Source organism: Carcharhinus amblyrhynchos, chromosome 3 (assembly GCF_965287045.1).
Source record: "Carcharhinus amblyrhynchos chromosome 3, sCarAmb.v2.hapA, whole genome shotgun sequence".
Classification (NCBI taxonomy): Eukaryota; Metazoa; Chordata; class Chondrichthyes; order Carcharhiniformes; family Carcharhinidae; genus Carcharhinus; species Carcharhinus amblyrhynchos.
In genome coordinates, this window is record NC_137326.1 from 111,203,566 (window position 1) to 111,218,384 (window position 14,819).

The 14,819-nt window shown below is 40.6% G+C and overlaps 1 protein-coding gene across 3 annotated transcripts in view; it reads left to right on the top strand.

Annotated features, from left to right (window-relative positions):
* ece2b (endothelin converting enzyme 2b) overlaps positions 1-14,600 on the top strand; it is a 154,658-nt gene extending 140,058 nt beyond the window's left edge. For all 3 annotated transcript variants that reach the window (XM_080185711.1, XM_080185712.1, XM_080185710.1), the window contains exons 13-19: positions 4,349-4,426; positions 6,769-6,872; positions 8,220-8,330; positions 8,430-8,497; positions 10,398-10,588; positions 12,120-12,215; positions 12,862-14,600. In XM_080185711.1, coding sequence (XP_080041837.1) covers positions 4,349-4,426; positions 6,769-6,872; positions 8,220-8,330; positions 8,430-8,497; positions 10,398-10,588; positions 12,120-12,215; positions 12,862-13,038 — 825 coding nt within the window. In that variant the 3' untranslated portion in view covers positions 13,039-14,600. The remainder of the gene's footprint in view (positions 1-4,348; positions 4,427-6,768; positions 6,873-8,219; positions 8,331-8,429; positions 8,498-10,397; positions 10,589-12,119; positions 12,216-12,861) is intronic.
* Positions 14,601-14,819: the final 219 nt, after the last annotated feature.

The following is a 14,819-nucleotide window of genomic DNA, read 5'->3' on the forward strand; positions in this document are numbered from 1 at the left end:
GAGAATTCCAGAGATTCACCACCCTTTGAGTGAAGAAGTTCCTCCTCAACTCCGTTCTAAACCGCCTCCCCTTTATCTTGAGGCTGTGCCCCCTAGTCCTACTGTCTTTTTTGAGCGGGAAGAGTCTCTCCACCTCTATCCTATCCATCCCATTCATCATCTTATACGTCTCAATGAGATCTCCCCTCATTCTTCTAAACTCTAACGAGTACAAGCCTAGTTTATTCAGCCTCTCCTCATAGCTCAATCCCCTCAACTCTGGTATCAGCCTAGTAAACCTCCTCTGCACTCCCTCCAGGGCCAAAATATCCTTGCGCAGGTGCGGCGCCCAAAACTGCACACAGTACTCCAGCTGCGGCCTCACCAATGCCCTATACAGCTGCAGCAAGACCTCCCTACTTTTATATTCAATCCCCCTCGCTATGAAGGCCAGCATCCCATTCGCCTTCCTGACCACCTGCTGCACCTGCAAGCTGGGTTTTTGCGACTCATGCACAAGGACCCCGAGGTCCCTCTGCACCGTCGCCTGCTGCAGTTTTTCGCCTCGTAAGTAATAGTCCTTCCTACCATTCTTCCTACCAAAGTGGACCACCTCACACTTGCCAACATTAAATTCCATTTGCCATTTCCTGGCCCATTCGCCCAGCCTATCTAGATCCTTCTGCAGACTCTCCACACGTAAAGCTGGTGGCACCCAACTGTACCTCAGCACCATCTCTCTCATCCTTTTCACTATCTCGAATCTGTTACAAAGCTTGTCTGACATCCAAAAATTTCCTCATTCAAAATATTAGGAAGACCAAAGCCATTGTTTTAGGTCTCCAACACAAACAACGTTCCCTAGCTGCTGAATCCATCCTTCCTGGCAACTGACTGAAGCTGAACCATTCTGCTTTTAACCTCAGTGTTACATTTGGCCCCAAAGTAAACATCCAACTATATTTTCACTCCATTAGCAAGACCACTTACTTTCTCTAACATTGTTTGACTCTGCCCTGCCTCATTGTATCTGTTGCTGAAACTCTCCTTCAAGCTTTTATTACCTCTAGACTTGACTGTACCAATGCACTCCTGGCAGGTCTCCCAATTTCTGCCTTTAGCAAACTTGTAGTCATCCAAAACTCTGTTGCCCGTGCCCTGCCTTTACTCCAAGTTCTATTCACCCATTACTTCTGTGTTCACTGACCTACATTGGCTCCCACATAAGCAACACTTTGATTTTAAATTTGTTAACTTGTTTTGAAACTCTTGCTTCATCAGCTTCTGTGATCTCTTCCATCACTACAAACATTTATGTGCACTCCTTCAATTCTGGTCTCTTGAACATCTACAATTTTAATCAAACTGTGGTATTTTTAAAAGATAAGCTTGCAGACCACAAAGGTACAAACAAACAATCATTTTGGAAAGGTGTTTCTCTACAGACTGCGCAAATGGCCAATTATGTCATGTGATCAGACTCTTAAATTGGCCTTGTTCCAACTAGGAATAAACATGATTACACAACACACTCCACTGTTGGGGTCTATGCCAATGCACTGAAATTTCCAGTCTAAACCTCTCGACTTCACAATGTGTCTTTTCTCCTTTAAAGCTTGCCTCTTGACAAAACTTTTCATGGTTTGGTGATAAATGTTGTTTGCTGGCACTCCTGTGATGAGTGTTGGGATGTTTTACGATGTTAGAGAGTGGTCTACAAATACAAATTGTTATTTTCATTGAAATTTGTCATTTACGAACATTGATGACATCCTTGTGCTAATGGCTGTATGATATCCATGCATTAACTGGTAATATCTGAAAACCAAACATACTGGCCCCAAAATCCTTTCCTGTTATTAGCATTTCTGTGATACAGAATTGATGAAACCTGCTCAGATTCTGAAATTTAAGTTCATTTGAAATTTTATTCAGGAACAGATTTGTAGCAATTGTAATTTGTTTCAGAATGTTCCATTCATCATAATTCATTGTGCAACTTAATTTGTGCAAAAATACATTAAAATTAGAAGACTAATACTATTGCTAAGAAGATTAATATTCGATTCAGTCAGGTGCTTTAAAAGAAATTTAAAGTCAGTATTCCCTTATTTTATTTAAGTCTAGCCAAATGCTGAACTTACAAAATACTGTTCCTTTCAACAAATTCATTATTATTCAGTGAACTCTTGTATATTAACAAATTTTATTTTGCAGAAAATAACTTCCTGATGATGAATAAACGACAATTAAAAGTGGCCCACCAAATTATTAGCCATAACAAATGTAGCCTTGAGCTATTGTGTTGGAACCTGCAGGAAGTTCAAGGAATGTGCCAAGATATAATTCAACAGGGCCTCTATCCTTGACACTTCACTAGAAAAACATGCTATTGGGATGCTTAAAGTTTTTTTTAAACTTCTGAATGTTGAATGTTTTGTCCCCACTCTATCCCTCTCATATTCTTTAGCTTTGTGTGCCAGTTTACATCTTGTTGACGAGTGAATTAATTGTTATCCATTATATATCATACATCAAGTTGCTTTTGCTAGAGACAGACAATGCAAAATGCTATTCACTGGGATGTACCTGGAATCATTAAGAGAATTTAAATATTCTCCTGTTGTGCTTATCAACATTGCCTCCTCCTTCAACGATTCCCTCTGTCCTTTGGCATAGCCTTCAACCTACTCTTCCTTTTAAAGCACTTTGGGAAATTTATAGACAGTAGATAAGTGCAGGCTTTTGTAATTTATGGAGTATCAGCTGGCATTTAGATCAGGCCTTTTGTCTTTGTTAAATTTCCAAGATGTACCAATGAAATGGCATCCTATTAACTGAGCCTCCTTTTGCCCTTGTGAGGTGGCTGTACAAGCTTTGCATCAACTTCCTGGACAGTTTCCTTTTCTGCCACTACTTAAGCCTTGTTCTCCTCCTATTCTACTCCAGGGCAGTGCTCCTTTGCAGGGTGAAGATAAGTAAAATATAGTAAACTACAGAAAAGCTGAAAACCTTGGCCAGGCCCAAGGTATACATCCTCAGACAGGTCGTCCCATATAAACTTTTCTTTAAGCATCCCAATAGCATGCTAAATCAAGATCTGTGTGCCATGTGCCTCATTCTCCCCAGCACTCATTTAGCTATTTTCTAAGTAATTTATTTGCCAGGGCAGCGGCAGTTTTCTGTTGGTCACCAATCCAGTCTTACTAACCCTTCAAAATACTTAACACAAATCAACAAATCACGAGAGCTGTGAGGATAGCAAGCATTAATTTGCATGATCCTTTGGGTTCATGCAAGGAATCCGTTGAATTTGTGTTAAGAACTCCATTTATGTTGAATACAAGAGTATCCCAAATCCCAGAAGGATAATTGACTCACTGGTTTTCAGTCGTGTATATTTTCAATTTGGTATAATGTGAGGAAAGATATGCAAGCCAGAGAGGAACTGTAAAATCTTGTGATCATTTAATAAGCAATACTTATTTATTTAAAGCAAACACACACTTAACTACAATAATGACCATACCCACACAGTATCACAAGTTATCCTTTGTTCCCACCTATCTATATTTCCTGGACTCTGAGAACTGCCCTTTTTCCAAAACAACATCCTATGCTATATAACTCTATGAACAAAAGACAATATATAGTTACCACCCCACAGATTATTTTCCAGGTTTGGGAAGCTGTCTTCAGTTCAGTGTAGAAATTGTTTTCTGATAAGAGTTTTGGTTTAATCAGCAGCCTTTTAGCAACAACTTGTTTTTGGGAGAGCCAGCTTTCTAGATCTGGGTATGGCTATGATGGTAGCTGATTCTCTATCCTCCTTATCTTGCTGTGGATATGTTGTTTTCTTCCCTTTGATGTTACCCATCCTGTGGATCAGGCTTGTTGCATATGGATACAAATTATTCCCTTATCTTTCCACTTTGAAGCCACCTCTTCTATACACCATTGTTTCCCCTTGGTCACCCAGGTAAACACTTGTTTTCGACTGTTATCTACTCCCTTAACACCCCTTCAAACAGCTACACTTATCAGACTCCTTTTATTCTATTTATTTTATCCCAATTTCGTTTTTTAATCTTGATTTTCCTTCATTCTTAACACCCGCATGTTGCATCTGCAAATTTCAGTTTTGGACACTTAATACCTACTGTTGCTTGAACCCTGTGATAGAAACATCTTGATGCAGCTGTATGCAGGTGGCAAGGAAGCCCTTTCTATTCATAATGGTGGGCAGCACAAAGTCTATCAATTTCCTGCAGTTTGGAACTTGTTTGTAACTCATTTTAAATTGTTACATTATTATCGATTATCAAGAACTTAATGAATACACTTCTGTTTATTTTTTACCCCATGTTAGGCTGATGCCATCTATGATATGATAGGTTTTCCAGATTTCATTTTAGACATAAAGGAGCTGGATGAAGTTTATGATGGCGTGAGTAAATATTCCTAAAAGGATTGAGATACTGAACCAATTTCTTCTTTTATTTGTTATTTTGCTTTGCAAACTTTGCTCGTCTGTCTCCAAAACATTTGAATCTATTTGCAGATTTCTCTGAAAATAATGCAGTGCTTATCCAGCCTGATGACCCTTAGAACCATAGAATCTCTACAGTGCAGAAGGAGGCCCATCGAGTCTGCCCCAATTCTCTGTAAGAGCATCCTACCTAGATCCAACCCCCACATATTTACTACAGCTAATCCACTTAACCTACACACCTTTGGACACTAAGGGGCAATTTAGTGTAGCCAATCTACCTAACCTGCTCATCTTTGGACTGTGGGAGGAAACCAGAGCACCCTGTGGAAACCCACGGAGACAGTGTGAGAACTTGCAAACTCCACACAGTCACCCAAGGCTGGAATCTAACCTAGTTCCCAGAATTTGAATTTGATTTATTATTGTCGCATATATTAGTATACAATGAAAAATATTGTTTCTTGTGCACTATACAGACAAAGCATATCGTTCATAGAGAAGGAAAGGAGAGGATGCAGAATGTAGAGCGCTGTGAGGCACCAGTGCTAACCACTCTGCCACCTTAGGAATGATTAATTTCTAATTTAATCTCACTAACCAAAATGGTTATTGGTCATTGGGGAAAGGTTGGAAACCATGTAATGCAAAATTTGTAGTGACTTAAATGGCAGTCATGGTTTTTGTACAGAAAACTGCTTGTTACTTTGAACAATGCTTCGCAACCTACAGTCTGAAAGTGCAGGTGGTCACATAAACCATGGACAAAAACATATCTTTCGAAAGTGACCACATTTATTGAACATTTCCACCACCATTATGACCTGATAATGTTTTAAAATTACAACTATGTACAGTTAAAATGACTCAGAAATTGATATACATATGAATGTTTCCACTTAACTTTAACAGCATGATTTAGAATATAAATTTGCATTTATGCATATTAAACTAATCCACATAAGAATTGATGCACAAGTATCTTTCAGCAGAACTATTGCAAATGTTGATCATCTTGTGAATAGCTTTAATGTATTTTTAAATTATCATCTACATATCACAGGTAAGCCAAGCTTTGAGTACAAATCGCTACAGAAGTGAGAAACATTATTTCATGTCACAGAAATAGTCTCTTTGTTTCTGTGTGCTTTTGTTCAGATTTCAGGAACATTGCAATGTTCATTGTGCTCCAAGATTTTCTGCTTATTTAAAGAGACAATGAATCCAACACAGCTTCAGTACCAAGGTCATTTACTATTTAGCTTGAAGGCTTAAAACTTACAGTCTGATTGAGGCAATGGAAAGTATTTACAGAAAATTATGGGGGAGAAATTTGTTTTTATAGCAGTAGTGCTCAGACCAGTGTCAATTCCCTGGGGCAAGCGGTGCCATGGGCTGATATTGGCATGGCTTGAAATGGCAACATGCAAACAATTTTTTTCCACCCTGCACGTTAACCATGTGCAAAGCTCAACATGATCCATGAGGAGTTGAGTGCAGCCAAATGACAATGCAGTGCAAGGGCTGGATGTCAGAATCATAGAACGTAATCCCTACAATGCAGAAGGAGGCCATTTGGCCAGTGTGGCCTGCACTGACAACAGTCCCACTTGGATCCTATTCCCGTAAACCCACATATTTATCCTTATAACCCCTGACACTGAGGGGCAATTTAGCATGGCCAAACAATCTAACCAAGACACCTTTGGAGTGTGGGAGCAAACCTGAGCATCCGGAGGTAACTCACACGGGGAGAACGTGCAAACCCCACACACTCACCCAAAGCCAGAGTCAAACTTGGGTCCCTGGTGCTGTGAGGCAGCAGTGCAAACCACTGCGCCACCCACAGAATAGGAGTACTTCATGAAGCATAATAGAGTTTTAGACCTATAGCTTTCCCTTTGTTACATCGACTATCACACAGCCATCAATGCCTAACTTCTGACAAAGATATATACCCATATTTTTCTCAAGTGGCACTATCTCACTCCTGCTAGTGCCCAACTTTCTAGCTTCGATCACTATAGCACCCTGAAGTGCAACGACAGTATTTCGATTAGCTAATTACTCATTATGTGTGAGATCCGCACATTGGGATGAAGGTGTATGCAGCACCTGGGGAGCAGCAATCACAGTAGCTCCACTCAGGACAACATTATCTGCTCTACTACTTAAGAATTGTCAGTGATATTCAAAGGAATTACAAATAAAAGTTAATTTCATTTAAACTTAACGTGCATCATTCTTCAAATTTTGTTGAGCATCTAACAATAATTTGTATCTTTTCATTTTTGCACCAGTATGAAGTATCAGAGGATTCATTCTTTCAAAATATGTTGAACTTCTACAACTTTTCAGCCAAGATTATGGCTGACCAGCTTCGGAAACCACCGAACCGTGACCAGTAGGTGTTCTGAAATTTGTGTTCACCTTACAAAGCAGCACTATTTTGTTAAGTATAAAAATAGGAGAAAATAACATGGAAGGAACGCTATCAGTAAAAAGATTCATTTCTAATTATAACCTTTTCTTTAAATGATGTTATAACTAACCACATTGCTTGGATAGTACAAGAACATGTGATATTTTGAAATATCTGTATTGTTTTCTCAAAATGTTCTGACAGGCTTGAGGATTTTCAAAGTTGCTGAGGCATTTCAGTATGCTGTTTATCATAAAATAGAATCATAGAATCTCTATGGTACCGAAGGAGACCATTCGGCCCATCAAGTCTGTACCAATCACTATCCCACCCAGGCTTTATTCTCGTATTCCCACACATTTACCCTGCTAATCCCCCAGACACTGAGGGGCAATTTAGCATGGCCAATCCACCTACCCTGCACATCTCTGCACTGTGGAATAAAACTGGAGCACTCAGAGGAAACCCACGTAGACACTGGTAGAAAATGCAAACTCTACACAGTCAGTGACCTGAGGCTGGAATTGAATCAAGGTTCCTGCGCTGTGAAGCAGCAATGCTAACCACTGTGCCACCCTGTGAAGAATATTACAGGAATAAATTTGGCAAATTCAGAGGCTAGGAGCATTGTGGAGCTCTGGCGATCAATGGTTTAAGCAGAAGTTTTTGTATGTTTTAATTGTCAGAAGCTACTGTAGAGGCCACTGACCATCCAAATTTCCAGTGTGCACACCTGGGGCAAAGAACATAGTTTCATAAAACCTATATACATGCACATTTTGCAAGGTGTAAATATAAGTCAGAGGTTTAAATAGTGCTCTGGTTTATTGAAGCAATTTAATGAATATTGAATATATTTTCTGTGAACCTTCTACTGTTATGACATTAGTACTGTTTTAAATTCTGCATTAAAATTTTAATATATGAACAAGAAAGAAATAATGTTTTGACAGAATTTCTCCATGGGAACAAATGACTGAAATTAAAAGAACGGACTTCAGGCAACATTTCTTTCCATAATGCACCCTGAGAGTGACTTGTAAATAGTTGCTAAACTTTAGATTTTTATTTCCTTTTGTATGTAATGAAAAAGTACCCTTGCATATTAAATTTTATCTCTCAAAATTTTAAGAAAAATAACCTAGATAAAATTTACCAAAATAATGATCGCTGCACGATGTAATTAATTCTCTAGTGCAGTTGGAATATTTCTGAAAGCTGGAATAATGCAATATGCAAGTAAAGTGCTCTTTCTTCTTTGGAAGACTGGTATAGTACATTAATAAACCAGAATTAACAGTGGTTCCTGTACTTTTCTTCTAACTATAGATGGAGCATGACACCACCTACTGTAAATGCATATTACTTGCCAACAAAAAATGAGATAGTCTTTCCTGCTGGTATTTTGCAAGCACCGTTCTATGATAGAAGCAGTCCAAAGTAGGTACTTCAGTCTGTGTTTTTCTCCGCTTTGATGTCTTCTTTAAATGCTGATCAAAAAAAAGCAGGTCAAATAACAATATTTCTTTTTAATAATAGATCTTTGGACTTTGGAGGCATTGGAGTGGTGATGGGTCATGAATTAACACATGCCTTTGATGACCAAGGTACACAATAGAGACAAGCTCAGAAATTCTCGCAGCATAATGACACTACCAGGCATGAACTTGAGGTGCCTATCTGGTCTTGCCATGATCCCACCCTGAATTCCAAGAATGGGATTTTTTTTAAGCATTAAAGGGTGGAGGTCCATACCAGGACTGGCAGTAACCCTGCTTAATATTGAGGCAGTACATTGCTTCTCCATGGTGGATGGCACTAGCCAAGCTCATTGGAGATTTGTGCAACAAAACCATCTTATTGCTGTTGCTCCGTTAGAGGTGGGCCTCATTTTTGAATGGAATGGATCTATCGGGAATTAATTACCAGTTGATATAGCATTGATGGGGTCCATAGGCAATCTTGGATGTCAAGTACACATTCTTTGTGCAAGCACCCTTGTCGTTTGCACAAGCGAGGGGTATGTGAGGGGCACCTGATAGGGAAACCAGGGGTCCCAGCAGAGATAATTATAAATAGAATATCAGGACAGAGTGATGTGTGGGGAAGAAATTTCTTCACTTCCGAAGTTCTCCTAGCAAGCAGTCTGGTGAGATTTGTTTCTATCCCAGTTTCTTGCCACACAAAAGAACAGATTGTAATGATTGTGTGATGTTAATGTTTTCTGTGTAACAACAGCAGGGATAGTACAAGAAAATGGTGTTGAAATATAAGGGATGAAATTCTCCCCAAAAAAATTCTAAATGTCGAATTCACGTGAAAACTGGAATATTTCACGCCAGTTTTTCAGTGGGAATTCAGAGGAGAATCTCCCACACTCTGTGCACTGCAGAGGTCTTCAGCGTGAATATCATTAAATTTCAAGAGGCGGGGCCTATTCCCACTGGAGAGGCTGAAATTAGTGTGCTGAGTAGGCTACTGTGCATGCGCTGATCTGTCAGTGCTGAGATTGACACGCGCGCAGTGGCCCCACTCTGAGGGCCTCCTGGTTGCTGGTCAGTCCCCCAACATCAGCTCTCTGCCACCACCCCCCCCATGGCCCGTTCGCTGGCCACCCAACCATTTCCAGGCCTAGCCCTAACCCCCGTCTCCCAGCCTGCTGTGATCGTCAACTCTCCCCCACCGACAGTTACCCCCACCCCTGGAGTCAGAGACCCCCTTCCCCCCACCCCTGCAGTGCCGAACACCCCCCCCCCCCCACCCCCCTTGCTGGCTGACCGCCCCACCTGGATGAGCACCCCCCCCTCAGCCTGCCCCGATCACCGGCCTCCCTCCTTCCCCCACCGATCCCTGTGCAGAACAGCAACAGGACCCCCACCGTTCGCCCCCTAGGCCCCTCTCTGGACCCTGCTCCATATGCCCCACCCCTTTGGCACTGCCTTATGCCCAATGGACAGTGCCAAAGTGCCCCTTGGGCATTGGCATTTTGTCCATTGGGCAGAACCAGGGGGCCCAGGCTGGCACTGCCAGGGTGCCAATGCCTGGTGGCACTACTCCCCTGTGGCCTGACCCCTTGGGGGGGGGGTGGGGGGCACAATTGCCTCCCCCTTCACTCCAGTGGAGTCATGCTGCCTGAAAGTGGGGAGCTAGTGTAATCCCCACTGGAGTGAAATATCCTAGTGGGGTGGGAGACGCAAGTGGGCGTGGAGTCATTATTCCCAGGCCTGCTTATCAAATTCAAGTAATATTAAAGTGACCGTTTAAATAGTCTGTTCATCTCCCCACTGATTTCCAGTGCAGAGCAGACACTGCTGGAAATCCGGCACTGGGTGATGCAAGTACAGTGAACCGGACCAAATTCTCCCGGGCCACTGCAGTAATTTCTTAGTGCAGCAGGATGGGAGAATTGCAGCCAATATTGGCCACGATCACATTGAATGCTGTGGTGGGCTCAAAGGGTTGAGTGCCCTACTCCTCTTTCTTATGTTCTCAACTTCTCTTGTGCAGGGAGAGAATATGACAAAGATGGTAATTTACAACCATGGTGGCAAAATTCTTCAGTTGAAACTTTTAAGAATAAAACTGAGTGTATGGTGAACCAGTACAACCAGTATACAGTAAACGGAGAACATATCAACGGAAAGCAGACGTTGGGCGAAAACATTGCAGACAATGGTGGCCTCAAGGCTGCTTATCATGTAGGTTGATCATTTTTGCATAAGGTATCTATTATGAAAGGAGACAGACAGTTTAAATAAACAGTGAGATAGGTGGCAAACTAAATTATTTAGAGAAATATGGAGTAGTAAGTATTTGAGAGAATGAACAATGAAGGGAAGTGTACCCTAAACAGCAAACGTGGTGAAATTAATCTTGCCAAGCGAGCAGATACACAAGGATGTAAATTCTTTCTGGGTAATAGTACAATAATCACCTGTCCATTATACCACTCGCCCATTATTCACTCTCATATGTATAGAACTGAGTATCAAAAGCAGCATATAACAGGCAGCTGCTATGCTTCCACCTAAGACAAATTACTCTTTAAAGCTGCAAAATATCTGTTGGGATAGCAAGAAGAGATCAGAATGAGTTGTTGAGGAACTAAATTGCCTCCCTTGCTGTAGAAGTGACGTGATGGTTTAATTATCTAACTCAATGTTATATGCAATGAGTCAGGCTGAGAAGGAAGAAGAACTAAATGCAACAATGAACTGCAATTGCCACTTGACTTCTGACTTCCCCGTCTCCCCCACCCTCTCTCTGTCTTTACAGAGACAGTATGGCTTTCTTTTCAAATGTGTTGGAAAAGTAGAGGTTGTAGGAGCTGTTACGAATGACCATCTTTCCCAGTGTTTATGCACTGCTTTCTCCTACAAGGAGGATGATGATGTTGAGTTGATAGATTGGTTTTATTGCTTGCGTGCACTGATGGGAGTAGAACTCAATCCTGGGGGATGTCACATTGAAAACCAATTACAGTGGATAGATGAGCCGACTTATACACCAGGTGGGTCAGCAACAAGATCTCAAATTTGCAGCCTCAGACCCTATCAAACTGATCCATTAGGCATGATGCCTTCATGATCTGTTGGTGGCTGTACCTTGCCAAGTATGCAGGATAGTATTTCAGGATACTGAGGTGAATTTAATGTGAATTTATTGTATTTCACTTGCTCACCGCTTTTAGGTTATCCAGACTGTAACTTAAAATATTGAGGATTCTATAATCAGACATGTTAATCACATGTCCAGCCTGGTGAAACTGAACCTTTATAAGCCATCAGTGTTATGCATGCTGTTTTGTAACTTGACACCAATGATGTTATCACAGCACAGGTGGAAAAGGTCAAATCACTTGATGTGACGGCAGTGGTAGATTGACAACCCCCACGCTTGCAGTATAATGGCAAGCACAACTTGGTATATAGTGACTTGTGATCAGATTTGAAGCCAGACTGAAGTGATTCATAGAGGGAGTTTTGGACAAGCTTGAAACAGAGCTTGGAGATAGCCAAAGGATTTTAGGGAATAAAAGGAGATTGGAGAGAGTTGGCAGTGGAGAGGGCAAACTTCTTAAGTGTGTCTTTTTAAATAAGGGATAATAAATCTAGTGTGGATCTAGCTTTTATTTCTTAAAACAGTAACATTCCTATCCATGTCCATATTCTGTGTTTGACAAATTTGTAAATTGCACATTAGCTCACCTCTGTTCCATTCAAATCTCAGGCTTATAAATCATGGGTGAAGCAGAACGGAGAAGAAAAGATATTGCCTGCTGTTGACTTGACCAACCACCAGCTCTTCTTTGTAGGGTTTGCACAAGTAAGAATTGTGAAAAGTCAATAAATTAAAAGATTTTGATTCACTTATTTTCTCAAAATTGTAAGTTTTTCTTATTGAATGCTTTAAAAAGCCACTTCCAGAAACCTTTTGTATTTGAAACTCTGTTTAAAAATAACATTATACTCTCTGAATAATGGGCACAATTGTTCTGTTAGTTATTCTGACAGGGATAAGAGGGATCAGTCGAAAAGGTATTTGTAGGATACTTACCATTTTCAACTGTGAGGGAGAGGGATTTAGAAAAGCTTTGACACTTTCAGCTACATTACTACTACATTGAATATCATAGTTGTAAACAGAAGCAAATTTTGTATTTAAATGAAAAACTGAGGCACACTTCATATTGTCCAAAGTAAAGTAAGAAACTCTGGTTAAAAGCAATTGGCAAATACAGAAATACCTGACTCTTAGTAATATTGTAATCATGTTCACAGTGTAATTGAGACAATTATGATAGTAATTAAAATGAATGGACTATGAATTGGAATATGTTGTGAAATTGTTTTAAATATCAATGTTAAAATGTTTGTAATATAATACTACTTGTATTATTTTGTTTGCCTTTTCGATTCTATAGGTGATACATATGTAACACTGATAGATTTGATTTCTGTTTCCCTAACAGGTATGGTGCTCAGTGCGTACACCAGAGAGCGCACATGAAGGCCTTATTACAGACCCACACAGCCCAGCGAAATTCCGGGTTATTGGAACATTATCAAATTCCAAAGACTTTGCGGAGCATTTCAGCTGTCCAACAGGGACTCCAATGAATCCTGGAGAACAATGCGAAGTGTGGTAGTTGTGAATGTTGTACTGATGGAACTTTACACTGGATAGTTCTCAGAAATTTGAAAAGCTATACTGAAGCTCTGACTGAAGAGGAAATCATGATAAAATAAAACATACATTAATCATGCACTTTTTTGTACCACAAACATTAAAAGATTATTAAATGTTAAAATGCATATTAAATGTCTGCGTGTTTCACTATCTTGTGCACACAAAATCTTAATATGGTAGAACAATCTATAGCTTCATTATGAGGAGACAATAAGGATGAAATATTTTATGTGCTGGAAGATGTACATGATCCAATGTATGGGTTGTGGAGTCATGCTTGTTTCCCACACTGAGTAATAGTGTTCATATCATTACCAAACAGCCTGATGCTGTGCTTTTTTTTGTACCGTCAACTGAAAATTGTAGCCTGGTGATTGGCACACTTCGGGGTGAAGTTTTGATATGTTTTGTGTTATAAGTCTTTAGCCTATTGTACAGTGCCATGCAAAAATGAAATTGCCCAAGATAACTTGAAAATAAATAGTGTTTTGCCTTTGTAAATTCGGTATTATGGCAAACATTCTGAAACTGAATAGCCATCTTAGCCCTTCATAATAGTTTATTTTCAGTGGGAAAGCTTAAGTAATTTGTCTGTATTTTTTCAGCCCTACTAAAACTAACAGAACACACAGGGGAGACTCAGCTATACTGGTAGTCTGCATCACTGTGGTATTGTAGGTGAAAGGGTTACAGATCTTTGTGCTTGTGTGCTCAAAGACAGACTGCGATTAAAACACTGGAAAAATAACTCTGAAAGGCTGAGGCACACTTCTTATCAAAGTGAAGAAATGTAAGTTACAAACTTAACATCATTGTTAAAAGCAAATAAATTAATTGTCACAAATAACTAAAACATCTTACCACCCTTTGCAAAACAATAATCCCACATTTTGAATTGAGTACTATATGAAAACATTTAAAGGCATCCAAAATAAATGAATCTTTGAAAGAATTCTGTAATGTTGAGTTGTAAAAGAAAATGATGGAAAAATGAAAGATTATAAAGACTGGACTGCAATGGAGAGTGATTGGCATTTCAAAACCAATGTGATCAGATTGGAAAAATTTAAAGACTTTGGAAAATATGAATGACTTTTTTTGCTACCTAGAGTTGCCAATCAATGACCAGCTACACCATGGGTGCAATTTACTACCCTCCTTTGGTGGGTTTGGTGAGGGACGTTTAATCAGTGGGGATGGTGGTGGATGGGGACTACACTGCCTTTCCATCTCCACCCAGCTACATCCATGTTGGAAACATGCATGGACAGACTCACCAATTAAATGGGCAATTAAAGCCTCCTTAAAGCAATTGCAGTCGGAGGATCTCACTAAATGGGGAGCATGATGAACAAACCTGCGTGGGGTTTGCTTGTGGACTCCCCGGGGTTGGGGTGAAGTCCCTTGTTCAAAGATTTTAAGTGCCTGATCAAGGGACCCGGCATGAGTAAGGAGGGAAACCACTGAAAGCCACCCATGCCCTAGCTATTGATCCACCTCACCCACTACCACCATACCTCACCCCCCCCCCCCCAACCACCACCACCACTGCCCTTCCCCGCTCCTCCCCATCACTCACCAGTGAACTGAGAACCATTGACAGTACTAAGCCTTAGGTGGGTATCATGCCATCAGCAGCCAGCACCTCTCCAATGGCACCGCTGTTCAGTAGAGCGGCTGACCTCTAGGGGTCCCTGATCCTGGGCCAGGTCTGCTGCTGCTGCCCACCTAAGTGATTGA